A 13,724-nucleotide genomic window follows, 5' to 3' on the forward strand; every position below is an offset into this window, starting at 1 on the left:
TGCAAAAAAAAAAAAAAAAAAAAAAAACCCAAGGAGGACTTGTGGCACCTTAGAGACTAACAAATTTATTGGGCATAAGCTTTCGTGGCCTAAAATCCACTTCATCAGGTGCATGCAGTGGAAAATACATTAGGAAGATATATATACACAGAAAACATGAAAAAATGGGTGTTGCCATACCAACTGTAAGAAGACCAATCAATTAACGTGGGCTATTATCAGCAGCAGAAAAAAACCTTTTGTAGTGATAATCAGGACGGCCCATTTCAAATAGTTGACAAGAAGGTGTGAGTAACAGTAAGGGGGAAAAATTAGCATGGAGAAATAGTTTTTACTTTGTGTAATGACCCATCCACTTCCAGTCTTTTTCAAGCCTAATTTAATGGTGTGCAGTTTGCAAATTAATTCCAATTCAGTAGTCTCTCTCTGGAATCTGTTTTTGAAGTTTTTTTGTTGGATGTACATGTACATGTACATGGCAGAGGGGCATTGCTGGCACATGACGGCATATGTCACATTGGTGGATGTGCAGGTGAACGAGCCTCTGATAGTGTGGCTGATGTGATTAGGCCCTATGATGGTGTCCCCTGAATAGATATGTGGACAGAGTTGGCAATGGGCTTTGTTGCAAGGATAGGTTCCTGGGTTAGTGGTTCTGTTGTGTGGTGTGTGGTTGCTGGTGAGTATTTGCTTCAGGTTGGGGGGCTGTCTGTAAGTGAGGACTGGCCTGTCTCCAAAGATCTATGAGAGTGAGGGATCGTCCTTCAGGATAGGTTGTAGATCCTTGATGATGCACTGGAGAGGTTTTAGTTGGGGGCTGAAGGTGATGACTAGTGGCGTTCTGTTACTTTCTTTGTTGGGCCTGTCCTGGAGCAGGTGACTTCTGGGTACCCTTCTGTCTCTGTCAATCTGTTTCTTCACTTCCCCAGGTGGGTACTGTAGTTGTAAGAATGCTTGATAGAGATCTTGTAGGTGTTTGTCTCTGTCTGAGCAAATGTGGTTGTATCTTAGAGCTTGGCTGTAGACGATGGATCATGTGATGTGGTCTGGATGAAAGTTGGAGGCATGTAGGTTAAGTATAGCGGTCAGTAGGTTTCCGGTATAGGTGGTGGTTATGTGGCCATCGCTTATTTGCACTGTAGTGTCCAGGAAGTGGATCTCTTGTGTAGACTGGTCCAGGCTGAGGTTTATGGTGGGATGGAAATTGTTGAAATCCTGGGGGAATTCCTCGAGGGCCTCTTTCCCATGGGTCCAGATGATGAAGATGCTCAGCTCTTGTCCCCTAACGCTCCTACTCTACTTGAAGATGTCATCAATGTAGTGTAAGTAAAGTAGGGGCGTTAGGGGATACAGACTAACATGGCTACCACTCTGAAACCTGTCACCAAATGGTGTCTGAGACCCTTAGGAAGCACCCACACCACCAGATACTTGTCCCCACCCTCACTCAACTCCCCTGGGTTTTGGCACCCCAGGATAACAACCCCATGGGTGGCAGGTGAACCGTGGGCTTGGGGAGGCTAGTCCCTGGCCAGCCTGCTCCCTCTGCCTGGGGCCCTACCCATCCCGCCCCACTTCCCCTGCTGGAGCCCAGAGCCCTCCCTGCCCAGCCCCGGAGCACCTGGCAGGCAGGCAGGCAGCACAGCCCCCAGCCCAAGCCCCAGAGCAGCAGGCAGGTGGTCAGGCAGCTGATCGCGGCCCTCAGCGCAGCAGGTGGGCAGCACCCCCACCCCTCCCGGAGCGCCAGGAGGGCAGGCAGCACGACCCTCGTCCCTGGGTGGGCGGGCAGTGCAAGCACTGGCTCTAGCCACCTGGAGGCCCTGGCTGCAGCCCAGCCCGCACGAGCCCCAGCCCAAGGCAAGGGCATCGGAGCCCTCCCAAAAGTGGGGGGGGGGGTGCAAAGGCCCATGCCCGAGGTGGAGGCAGGCAGCCTCCTACCTTTGTCCCAGGCTCCACACCCAGGGCAGGTGGAGGGACCCAGGCTCTCCACAGCTGCCTGCACAGCTCTGGACGGAGGAAGGCGAGGGGGCCACAGCAGACCCTCTCCCTGCCTGTGGTGTGGGGGGCTGGAGCAGTCCCCAGCCCATGTCCCCACCCACCCGGGGAAGGAGAAGAGTCCACGACTCTGCAGCTCCTCACACCTGCCCGCGCGGCTCTTACAATGGCTGGGCTGCAGCTCCGAGCCCCCAGCTCTCCCACCCCAGAGCCAGGTCGGGACAGTCACGTGGGTAGCTGTGGGGAGCCAGCGTGGAATCGTGGACCTTCCCCAAGCAGCCGGGGCCATGAGCTGGGGGTTGTCCCCCCTGCACCGCAGGCAGCTGGAGGGTCTGCCACGGCTCCCCACAGCTGCCCAGGTTCCCTGCCCAGGCTCCACACTGGCCTGGCTGGGGGGTGGGGCCACGGGGCGAAAAGGAAGGGAAGGGGGCGAGGTTCGCCCCAGCAAAAAGTAGACGGGCCAGGCGGTAGTGGGAGGGCTATGGCCCGGGCCCCAGCCAAGACCCACCGCAGAGCACGGCGGGAAACAGGAGGGCCCTAGGGGTGGAGTGTGGGTGGGGCCATGCAAGGCAGTTTGGCTAGGCTGAGCCTATGAACAACCCTTTATTACCCCTGCCTCCAACAGCAAAGTGCCTGGTGATCCAACACCAGCCCGAAGCGATCACTGGGGCAAAGCAGCACCAGCCTGCTGTGTGCCTCGGTAGCGTGGGTGTGTCTGTACACATAAGGTTGGTTCATGAAGTCGTCTTTGCCAGCTCTCCCTGGATGTCACGCTAGAGCTCATGCAGACCCTGTGTACATCAACAAACGGGTAACCAAACTATAAATGGCTCTGACTTGCCAGAGAAGAGCGTGAAAATCTCTGAGAGCATCAGAAGATTGTCAAGTTGGGTGGACAGGGACTCTTTGCCACCTGCTTTTCTTTAGAGCACAGAGCAGGCAAAACAAAGACTTTATCTGTGAAACTGAGCAAGTACTAGAGAGAAGCCCCAGTGAGGCAGGGTTTCCCTGTCGAAGCAAGAGATGGTTTCCCTTCTTTCTCCTATGCCCTGGAAACTCCCAGAAATCCCAGACGAGGGTGTGACTCATAGTTATGTGATTTATGACTCCATCTTCCCCCCACCCCCTCTTGCTGGCTAGTCCTTGGACTTGACACTGTGCGAACGATCGACAGCAGCACCCAGTGGCTTGGTGGGAAAGGGAGATCAATAGGAGCAGATCCTATAGCCCAGTCAGCTACACAACAGTTCTCTCTCTGCCTGGGATTTGTATTAACCCCTCGCATGCCACAGGAGCTGCACCGTGCAGCCAGCAATGGGGGAGCTGCATAGGTTGCAGCAATGTGGTGTTGGATTTTCCACCCGTACTCTGGAGGATGGCAGCCCACCATGTGTCACCTTTCTACTCCTGAAGTCCTTCCCCTGACAGCTTGGCCCCACCCACACGTTTCAGGAGGCAGCAGCGAGAAGCCATGGATGTTACATTACTTCTTCCTTTGACACACCCCAACCCGGGCAGTGCTCTGGTGTCAGAGAGACTATCCCGTGCTCCCCCCAGGCCCTGACACCCAGGGTTGTGTCCTGCGCAGGGCACGTGAGGAGGGCTGTGCAGAGACATCCACACAAGAAGTGGCAAGCAGGAAAGCCCAGCCCTGGTGCTGGGAAGAGTGAGGCCTAAGGGGGAGGTCTGCCAGGCAGGGCCTCAGGATAAGGTTGGTGCTTCGGTCTGCTCTACTTAACCTGCATAAGGGAGCTGGTGTGCAAGGGGGTAACTCAGCATGGGTCAGTGCACAGGTGACAGCCAGGGGTAGCTGGCTTGAGTTCACTCATACCCCTGTTTGTACTGAAGGATAGCCCTGAGCCCCCCCCCCTTGTGTTCTGTGCGAAGACGTGCAGGGTCAAGATCCTGGGATCTGGGTCCTGACGTCTCACAGACAGCAGTGAAGCTGGCTCCCAAAAAGGCATGACCTTGGATGTGCTGGGGATGGACAAACCAGGAGGAGGGATGGGAAGTGGAGATGGAGCTGGGTGGGTTGGGGCTGCAGAGCTCCGGGAGGAGCACGTGACAAAAGCAGAGAAGGGTGATGTGTCGAAGGGGCAGTGACTTCCTCGCCATCATCTGTGTGCCATCTCTGAGGCCAGGCAGGGCCTGGCCTGAGACTAGCGGGGGAGATGGTCAGATACCCAGACAGCCCCAGAGTGGGGTATGCATGGGTTTTGTGACCCACCCTATAGCATTCTATACCAGGATAGGGTTTGCAGTCTCAAATACAATGGGATGGATAAGAAAACCCATAGGACAGTTCTCGTTTTCTTCTAAATCCTATGGGACTTTCCTATAAGGATTTAGCTGCCACTCTCCCAGAAGCTCCAAACTGGAGGGGATGGGGGAGAGGTGGGGAGGAGAGGGGTTTGGCTGCTATCCCAAGCCTGAGCGCTGCTAATGGGTTCCCCTCTCTCTAGGAGAATCTCACCTCTCAACAGATCTCCCACCCGTGCTACCCCAAGGGATACGAGGAGAACGTCACTGCCGCTGCCCTGTATGACAGTTCCTGCGTCCCGGCACCAGTTGCACATGACCCCAGCCAGATCCTCACGGTGCGGGGGACAGGGGCCCCAGCGGACTGCAGGAGTGCCATCCAGAAACTCTTCAACTTCACAGCGTGTGGGGCCAACAGGACGTGCGGGTTCAACGGGGTCTATCAGCCACTGGGGCATGGGCAGTTCTTCGTAAGGAAACCTTCCCTTCTATTGTAGCTGGCTACCACACTGGTGGGAGTAACGCTCTAAAGGACTGAGGAGATAGATAAGGCATCAGCTAAACTGGAGGGAGGCTGTATCACTGTGTGCGTGTAACCCGCAGCTAAACTTGACCTGGGACAAATGCTGAGATCCCCATTAGGAACCACGAAGCTAGGGAGGAGATGTCTGAAAATCTGATGCGCCTATGTGCAGGGGCTGTTCTTCCCCAGAGGGGAGGATGGGTCATGAGCAGAGTGAAACAAACTCACCCCATCTCAGCTCTACGTGCCATTCATGGCTCTTAATATAATAACGCTGCCTTCTACCTTCCAGCTGAATTCTCCGGGGGGTCACTTCTGTGATCTGTCTGCCCTGGGAAACACTCATGCCACTGAGGGGCCCAAGGGAGTTGTGCCATTAGCATGACTTACGGGGGCTATGCACTGCCAACCACAGCTGAGGAATGAGGGGCACTTTCAAAGCAGCCCTTAGTATACAACACGTGCAGCTCCCCCAGTTTTGTGCTAGAGCCAAGGTGTGTCTGCACATGCATGTTTGAAGCTAACCATGTTGAATCGTATCTCCATGTGTGATCATAAGAGCATCAGAGGCGCTCTGCACATGGATTTGAATACACATTTAATTGTTATTGGGTTCATTCTTGTCAATGCATCTCAATAGCACTCTTGAGTATGGTATGGGAGCATCTTTCGTTTCCGTGTGTGATCAGACACAATTCTCTTAGTTTTCTTTTTCCAAGTAAACAACAGCAGAAGCAAAAGCAAAGGAAATTCCATGCTAAGCAAAGAGGATTATTACCACTTTGTGCTTAGTCCTGGTTAGGGAATAGATATTAAAATCTATTAACTTAATTGAAACAAAATCCATTAACTTAACTGAAACAAAATCTTGCAATCTTCCCTGAAATCCACACATCAGCCCGTGTTTTTAGGCCAGCTCTGGCTGTAAATCAAATTGTGAGAATTTAAATGTATTAAAAAAAAAACCACAGAAAACAGGCAATTTGATGGTATAGTTTAGCTCAAGATGCAGCTTGGGCACACTGGCATGGGTAGCAGGAGAAAAGTTTGCATGTTGACTGCCCATGCTGTACCCAATCTATGGCTACAAAAGAATTTCAGTCTCTTGTGCTGTCGATCTCAGACTACATTCACAAATGCAAAAATAATTCAGCTGTGATGTAGCCCTTCACCTTAACCATGCCCAGACTGCAAAAGCATTAACTTTGCTTTGCACCTACAAACATAGAATTTGTATGAATCTTAACATGTGGTACTATAGATTGCATACTGATGCCAATCGAGACCACAGTGACATTGCTGGGAGACTTTCCACTGACTACTGCAGGCATTGGTTCAGGTCTCTGGTGCCCAGTCCTGAGATCTACTCTTGGTTCCACTGTTGACTATCATTGTCACCTAGGCCAAGTCACTTCACCTCTCTGTGCTTCAGTTTCCTCATTTGTGAAATGGTGCTAATAATGCTGGCCTGCCTTTGACGGGGAGTGAGGAGAAATTCATTACTGCTGTGAAGCACTTTGGGGTTCCTCTAGGATGAAGAGTTCTCCAGAAGGGAAAATTAATTATTGTTATGCTCCTCTGCAGTGTCTTCTGGGAGGACACAGGTTTAATGTCTCCTCTTCTTGCACAGGCCTTTTCTGGATTTTACTACACCTTCTACTTTCTGAACCTGACTAACGGGCAGCCCCTGAGTGTCATCAATGCCACCATCTGGGGCTTCTGCACTAAAGGCTGGAAGGAGGTGAGATTCTTGTTGGTAGCAGCCAAGAGCTCAGCCCATGTTTGTCTATTATCCTGTGAAGCCCCCGAGTTGCATGACAAACCGTCAAAGCAGAGGAGCTCTGAAGGCCCATTAGCAAGTGGGAGTCACACTCCGCACATCCTGGCAGAAAGGTTTGTCCTAGCAGTGTACAGGGAGTGAGCGGTTAGGAAGTGGGATGGGAAGGAGCCATGCAGGGCTCTCAGATCTGAACTGCAAAAAGTGCCAGGCCCTTTGGATCTCAGCTTCAGTGTCAAAGTACTGGCCAAGTCCCAGCACACTACTAAAAAGGCTCTTGGGTCTGGGCTTCCTGCCCCAGCTGTGGTTTCTGCACCAGTAACTGGGGGCCATATGGGCTGCTGGCTAGGCAATGGAGACAGGCACTTCGGCTGTTTCATAGAACTATATCCTGCTTGTTTCCTTTTGTTCCACCACTGGGGAAGGTGGGCTTTTTGCAGGGCTCTTGCTAACTGCTATCTACGTTGTCTGTCCCAATTGCTCTCTCAGCTCCAGGCCAGCTTCCCACAGGAGGAGAGTCTCAGCCGCCTACACAATTACTGCCCCTCGGCCTTTTACATCCTGACACTGCTACACGAGGGTTACAAATTTGACGAGCAAATGTGGAGCAACATCCATTTCCGCCAACAGGTAAAGAGCCATTGTCGGTCCGGCTTGTGCAGCCACCTGGCAGCAACTGCCATTCCTCCCAGGGTCACTGTCTCCAACCTTGGCCCCAGTTATCACTACACAGTGTGAGAATTATGCCCACTAATGCAAATGGCTATTCACCTGCACCTGGTAACTAAGAATCTGACCTGCTGAGTTCAGAGTGCCCTCAACTCCAACTGGTTCGCCTGGGAATCAAGGGCACTCAGCATCACACCAAAAGCGGCCGCACTTAGCAGGATTGGGCTCTGAAGTGGCTTGATTCCGGCTACATCCTTCCTCCTGGCTGCGAGAGGAGGAGCAGATCTTTGGTGGTAGCAGCAGGCTATGGTGTGCTGTCATGGAAAGTTCTGCACTAGTGGCCACATGGCTTCACCACACGTTCCCTAGAGACCACAGGGCCAAATTCTGTTTCCTTTACACTGGCATAAATCCAAATGAACCTCATTGATTTCACTGGAGTCAGATAGGTGTAACAGCAGGCTTCTGCCACAGCTGGCTGAGGTCGTCAGAGGTCACAGGAACATTGTGGGGGGGATGGAAGTGTGCAGAATGATGGCAGATTTGTAAGGGGAAAATAAAACTAAATCATCCATCAGAGGGGTCACTGCAGGAGCAAGGTCTGCTTCTGAATCATTGCAATGGTTCCAGTCCCAAAGGAGAGTCCCTGCTTGTGACCCCAAAGGCCCTGGGCCCCCAATGCTAATGAGGGCTGGCCTTCAATGGCCAGTTCAGGGTACAGAATCCAAGAATAGGGCAGCAGGAGGGACGCTGGGAGAGCTGCATTGGGGACACTAGCAATGAATATCTGTGTAGGGCTGAATCAGTCCTCTGAGGGGAGCACCACTTCTACTGCCCCTGTAGGGGCTGGGGGGTCAGAAGAGGATGCCAGACTCCTGGTGTACTGGCTCCTGCTGGCTGCGTTTGCATAGCACCGTGACCTCGGGCACAGCCATGGTAATGACACTCCTGCATAGGGATACATCTTTGATGCACGTGGCTTCAGAGAAGCCAAGCTCCAGCTAACCAGGCCGGACTGTATTAGTCTCAGGGACCAGAACCTGCAGAGACAGGCACAAGAATTTCTCCCCCACAAGCTCTGGAAGCAGAAGGGGCTCTGGGCTCCAAGTATGTTACCAGCACAGTAAAGTGCTCGCTTGCTCTTTCCCCGGGCAGGCTGCGAACACGGACTTTGGCTGGACCTTGGGCTACGTGCTGAACCTCACCAACATGATCCCAGCGGAGGCCCCCGAGCAAGTGAAAGGGCAGCAGCGCGGGCTCTGGGCTGCCACCATCTTCCTCATCGTCCTGACTGCTGCAGCGGCACTGCTGGCCATTCTCATCCAGTGCCTCTGGAATCCCACTTAGCAGCTCGAGTCATGGACGGAGAGCCCCTCCCACCAGCCCAGGAAAGGGGAAGTGGCACAAGTGATGGCGAGTGTGGGGAGGCCTTCAAGGCACTCGCCATCTCTTCAGGATGTCTGCCTGGTTCCTCTCAGTGAATGCCTCCCTCCAAAGAAGGCTGAGGAGGGAGCTGATCAGTGTTTAGAAGTATCTCCCAAGGGAAGAGCTCTGTTCACAGAAGTCTCTTTAACCCAGCAGACAAAGGATGACTGAGAGCCAGTGCCTGGAAACTGAACTAGACCAATTGGGACTAGAAATAAGGCACTTTTTTAAAATAGGGAGAATAATTAATCACTGCCTAAAGATATGGGGGAGTTTCCCATCGCGTGACATCTTTCAGTTGAGATTGGCTGTCTTTCTAGACATGCTCTAGCTCACTTAGAAGCCATGGGTACAACGCTGGAGTCCAGGAGACAGCCTGTGTTAAACAGGAGGTCAGGCTGGATGATGCTCATGCAGAAGAAGGAGGCATGTAGGCACAGATCCCGAGCACGACGAAGGCATGTGCAGATCAGGATGGGGCCCTGTACCTTTAAGCCATGTAGCCTGTTACTCCTTTTGTGCCTGGAATGACGCCCGCAGGTGTGTGGCCGCACTCTGGCGAGACGACAGCAGCCTTCTCCAGGGCCAGCTCTAGGCACCAGCAAAACAAGCTGGTGCTCGGGGCGGCCCATTTCTAGGGATGGCATTCCGGCGCTGGCCATGCTGGCCCTAGAAATGTGCCCCCGCGGCCCCAGCTCACCTCCACTCCGCCTCCACCTGCTCCCCTGAGCACACTGCCGCCGCTCCGCTTCTCCCCCGTCCCTCCCAGGCTGGCCGCGCCAAACAGCTGTTTGTTGCCTGGGAGGGGGGAGAAGCCGAGCGGCAGCGTGCTCGGGGGAGGCAGCGGCGGTGGAGCGGAGGTGAGCTGGGGTGGGGAGCAGTTCCTCTACTCCCCCCCCCGCTCCGCCTGCTCCCCTGAACGCGCTGCCTCCACCTCGCCTGGGAGGGAGGGGGGAGAAGCGGAGCAGCGGCATGTTCAGGGGAGCAGGCGGAGTGGAGGTGAGCGAGGGTGGGGGGGTTGGGGGGGGGAGCCGCAGGAAGCAATGCGGGGGGAAATGCGGCACGCCTGGGGGAGGAGGCGGGGCTGGGGATTTGGGGATTTTGAGCTGAACACTGCAAAGGCTGCTTCCACTGGCCCTGCATGGATTATAGATTTGATTTAAGTAAAACCCCACCCCAAAACTTCCACTCTAGGCACACAGACACCTCTTCACAAAAACACTCCCTCCAACAGCATCACAGGCTCCTACCCAACTAAACCAACTCCAAGGGACCAGCCAGGAATCCCAGCAACAGAGAGAGTCGCCCCACCCCAACCAGCCAGCCAGCCACCCCCTCAGCCCTTGTGAGGCGTGGTTTTTACAGCACCCCCTAAAAGTTAATGAATTCAGGCTCTTTTGGTCTAAGGGGAGGAACAAGAGCCAGACAAGGAGCCCTCCTGCTGGCAGCTTCCACTTCCAGGCTGCAGCTCACGTGCCTGGGCTAGCCATAGCTATGGCAGCAGGGCATGGGCCAGGCAGTGCAAGGGGCTGAGTGACCCTAGAAAGGGTATGCCAGGTACAGGCTGTGAGTGACCTTAGAGAGGCTGTGCCTGGCCCTGGGGTGGGCAAGGGTTTGAGGCAGCATACAGTGGCCTGGACCAAGAAGAGGCCCTGCAGGGTGGAGGGCAGGAGTGTCCTGCTCCGCCTGTTCCAGGTAAGCACCCTGCAGTGCTGAGAGGCCGCTGTCCGTGAGCTGCAGGGTCAGGGGACGGAGCCACTGCACAGAGACCCGTGCTGACAAAGACGCCTGGTGTACAGGGGCTGCACAACCCTCCAGAAACCTGTGCCAGCTGGAAAGCCTAGCACAGCAGAGATGGTGTGTGATCTCATAGGGCCCTGAGCCAGGGGAGGTCTATTAAGGATTGATGCGCTGAGCAACTCCCCAGAGGCTTGGGCCGAGCGAGAGTCCAGGCAGGAAGGAAGGCCAAGGGAGCTCCCTCAGGCCAGTGGGGCTGAGTGAGCTCCCAAAGGCTCATGCACTGCGTGGCTGATGGGCCGAGCGAGACCCAGGGGCTGGTGCCCAGGAACCACCCTGCAGTTCCTGGGACCCTTTTTGCAAAGTAGAGACCCTAGGTCACCCCTCTCCCGCACAGGTTATTTTTATCTACTCCCATGAGCTCCACTTACCACTTCCTCCTTCTGGCTCTCCACTTCCTGATCCCTCTGGGCTTTGCTAGGCCTGTTTCTCTGGCTGCCCTCCCCCCAATGCCTCAGCTCCTGTCACCTGGCCATCTCCCCCACCCTGTTCTTTATCCCCAGGCCCTGCATTCCTTCCCTCCAACCCAGTTCTCAGTCCCTCAAGGTCTGGCTCCCTGCTGTGGCCCAACTTCACGGAACCGACTGGGACAACACCAGTGTTCAGCTGACCAGGGACAATCCCCACAACCCAAGATGTCTGGGCACAGGGCCCTTTGCCTCTGGCAGATCAATGGATCTTGGAGGGGCCACACACCCTATGCCTGATTCATGTGCACTAATTTACAGCAGTCCAAAGTGGGTGTGAAATGCTCTCAAACCAGAACAGCGCTGTTTCTACACTGCGTGGGGCCCAGAGAATCAGGCCTGCCTCCCTGCGCTCTGGCTCTTTGGGTGGCACGTTGCCTCCCACAGTCTGGCCTCAATGGGTCTGTCAGCACTGCCATTAGTCCCCTGCCGTAGGCCTGTGCCAGCTGACTCAGGCCCGTGGGGCTCAGGCTAAGGAGCTATTTAATTGCCCCAAGTCCAAATACCTACACCGCACTCAAACAGTCCCTTAGCCCAAGTCAACTGGCATGGGCCAGCCGTGGGTTTCTAACAGCAGAATGGGCATATCCAGTGACGGCAAGGTCCAGCTTCCCTCACTTTTATTCCACCTGGTGGGAAGTGGGGATTAAGGCCTGAGCCAGGCCCCTTGCCGCTATCAGAGCACAGCCCCCTCTTTTGGAGGAGCTGGTTCTTCTTGCCACTTAATCTGCACCTTTGAACCCCAAGTTCTTGCTACAGAAAGAGCTGGTGGCTGGGTCTGAGATGGGAAATCTCCATTTGCTGTGTCAGCACCTCTCAGAGTGTCCTTCATGAGACACCACCCCATGCCTTGCACCCAGATCCCACCTCCCGCACTCCCCAGTCAGACCTGTCATCTCACTTCTATTATTATTATTATACTGAGGCCAGACACATGCCATAGAAAATGCTATTTCTGCTACAGAAACTAATCCTGCTGGGTTTCTGGATAATGGGGTCCCACACTGGGAAGCGTCCTGTGTGGGCAGCTTCATTAAATACCTAGCAGGGCTGGCGATGGTCAGACCTGAATGAATTATCGCAAGCTTCTCCTGTTCTGTGGGAGACATGAGTAAGGTGAGGTGGGGTCCAGAGCCCAGCTGGCTTCTTGTGGAGTCTGGCAGGAAGAAGCATCTCTTCTCTAAGGGAGGGCAGCCCCAATGCTGGCCTGAGCAGCAAAGCACTTGGGGAAAATGCCAAAGTTGCCATTGCAATGGCCTTCAAGCCATTCCTCATTCACTGGGAAAACACAAAGGAACAGGGTAAGGACCGAGCAATCCCTTGAATTGCCTAACCAGGGAGCCTTGCTAAGGGTGACATTCATCCCTGCGCAAAGGGCCAGTACAGGCCCATGCACATGTCAGTCCCCCATAAGGCCTAGTGGCTTAACTATCAGGAAGTCTTTTGTTCCCCAACTTGTCCCCATCCCCTCCCTGCAAACAGACTCCTGAAGCTGCCCAGTGAAGAACTTCAGGTAGAACTAGAAAGCTACCTTCAGAGAGAATGTCCAGTGTGTCTCCTTCATTGAATTCCAGATCCTCAGGCCTTTGTGCTGTGTAACCATGATGTGCTACCATCCTGTAGAGAACAGGTCTGTCTGAACAGGCATCTGTGCCCTATGGGACAAGGCCATGGTGTAAACTGCACGGCAGAGCAGAAATTATATCAGAATCTAGTGAGGAAGAACAGCATCCCAAAGGGGCACGTACCTGGCACCAGAGTGTCAGCCTCCCATCTGTCACCTGCTGCCACATCTTCCCCAGTTCCTCTTCTCCCGAAATCACAATGAACTCTTTGCTGTCTGAAAGCCTGCAGCTGAAGTAAGAGAGGAGGACAGAGAAAATGCACTAGGGCCAAATTCAGAGGTGAATCTAAACTTGTGCAGCTTGCATCTCCCTCTGATTTCCTAAGCATGTCAGTCCAGGACCTCCATCTCCCTCTGATTTCCTAAGCATGTCAGTCCAGGACCTCCATCTCCCTCTGATTTCCTAAGCATGTCAGTCCAGGACCTCCGGGGTGTGTCTGCGTGGAGCTGGAGGTGTAATTCCCCGATCAGGCAGACAGACCTGCGCTAGCTGTGTGCAAGCTCGCGTGCTAAAAGGAGAAGTGGAGCGGTCGTGCCACAGGCCGGGGGAAGGGCTGGCGGCCCTGAATACGTACCTAGGCTTTCAGACAGGATTGGATGCAGAGGGTTTACGCTGGCTATCCCATTCTGCTGCTTATGCCACCAGGGCTACGCTGCTATTCTTAGCGCACTAGCTCAACCAGAGCTAGCGCATATGAAATTACGCCTCCAGCTCCAGTAGACAAAACTTCAGTCTGCTTTAGACTTACACAAGACCTCTAAATTGGGCACACAAAGTGCAACTGAGTTGAACCTGGTGTGCCTTAAATGTTGCCCTGGCTGGGAGAAAATCATTCCAGGTCAGAGGTGTCTACAATAGCATTTCTCTTTAAACTTCCCCCTCTTTCACTACTGCAGGTGCAGTTCCATACTCCTTTGGTCCTGTGAAACCTCCCTGCTCACAAATTCCCTGTCCCCAAGGAGTCAGTGTTGTGCTCTAAAGCAATGAGGTGGAATATCCAGGGGGCAGGGCTTTGTGTGACCATTCAGTTGGGAGAGGGGACACTGTGCTGCTTTGTATGTACTCATTTTGTGAACTGTGCCTATGGCTGCCTGAGCCCTACTGAAAGACAAAATGCCCTGTGGAGAACAACACGGATGGCAGACATGGCTTATGTCTAGCTCCTTGGGCAAACACCTCTTCAGGGA

At 53.9% G+C, this 13,724-nt stretch overlaps 2 protein-coding genes across 11 annotated transcripts in view; one reads left to right on the plus strand and one right to left on the minus strand.

Annotated features, from left to right (window-relative positions):
• Positions 1 to 9,592, plus strand: part of LOC140899304 (ectonucleoside triphosphate diphosphohydrolase 8-like) — a 27,148-nt gene extending 17,556 nt beyond the window's left edge. For 3 of the 4 annotated variants that reach the window (XM_073314589.1, XM_073314591.1, XM_073314590.1), the window contains 4 exons: positions 4,458 to 4,724; positions 6,408 to 6,518; positions 7,044 to 7,184; positions 8,379 to 9,592. In XM_073314589.1, the coding sequence (XP_073170690.1) occupies positions 4,458 to 4,724; positions 6,408 to 6,518; positions 7,044 to 7,184; positions 8,379 to 8,570 (711 nt within the window). In that variant the 3' untranslated portion in view covers positions 8,571 to 9,592. The remainder of the gene's footprint in view (positions 1 to 4,457; positions 4,725 to 6,407; positions 6,519 to 7,043; positions 7,185 to 8,378) is intronic. The other variant, XM_073314588.1, reaches the window with a different exon arrangement.
• Positions 1 to 13,724, minus strand: part of NOXA1 (NADPH oxidase activator 1) — a 58,955-nt gene that overhangs the window by 4,625 nt on the left and 40,606 nt on the right. For 2 of the 7 annotated variants that reach the window (XR_012155272.1, XR_012155270.1), the window contains exons 13-15: positions 12,661 to 12,766; positions 12,444 to 12,567; positions 11,954 to 12,190 (exon numbers count right to left, since the gene is read on the minus strand). Coding sequence is in view for 3 of the 7 variants with exons in the window: in XM_073314592.1 (XP_073170693.1) it covers positions 12,093 to 12,190; positions 12,444 to 12,567; positions 12,661 to 12,766 (328 nt within the window). In the remaining 4 variants the exon portion in view is untranslated. Of the gene's footprint in view, positions 1 to 39; positions 12,191 to 12,443; positions 12,568 to 12,660; positions 12,767 to 13,724 lie in introns of those variants that run through there. The other 5 variants (XR_012155269.1, XR_012155271.1, XM_073314593.1 and 2 more) reach the window with 5 other exon arrangements.

This window comes from Lepidochelys kempii, chromosome 16 (genome assembly GCF_965140265.1).
Source record: "Lepidochelys kempii isolate rLepKem1 chromosome 16, rLepKem1.hap2, whole genome shotgun sequence".
Lineage (NCBI taxonomy): Eukaryota > Metazoa > Chordata > Testudines > Cheloniidae > Lepidochelys > Lepidochelys kempii.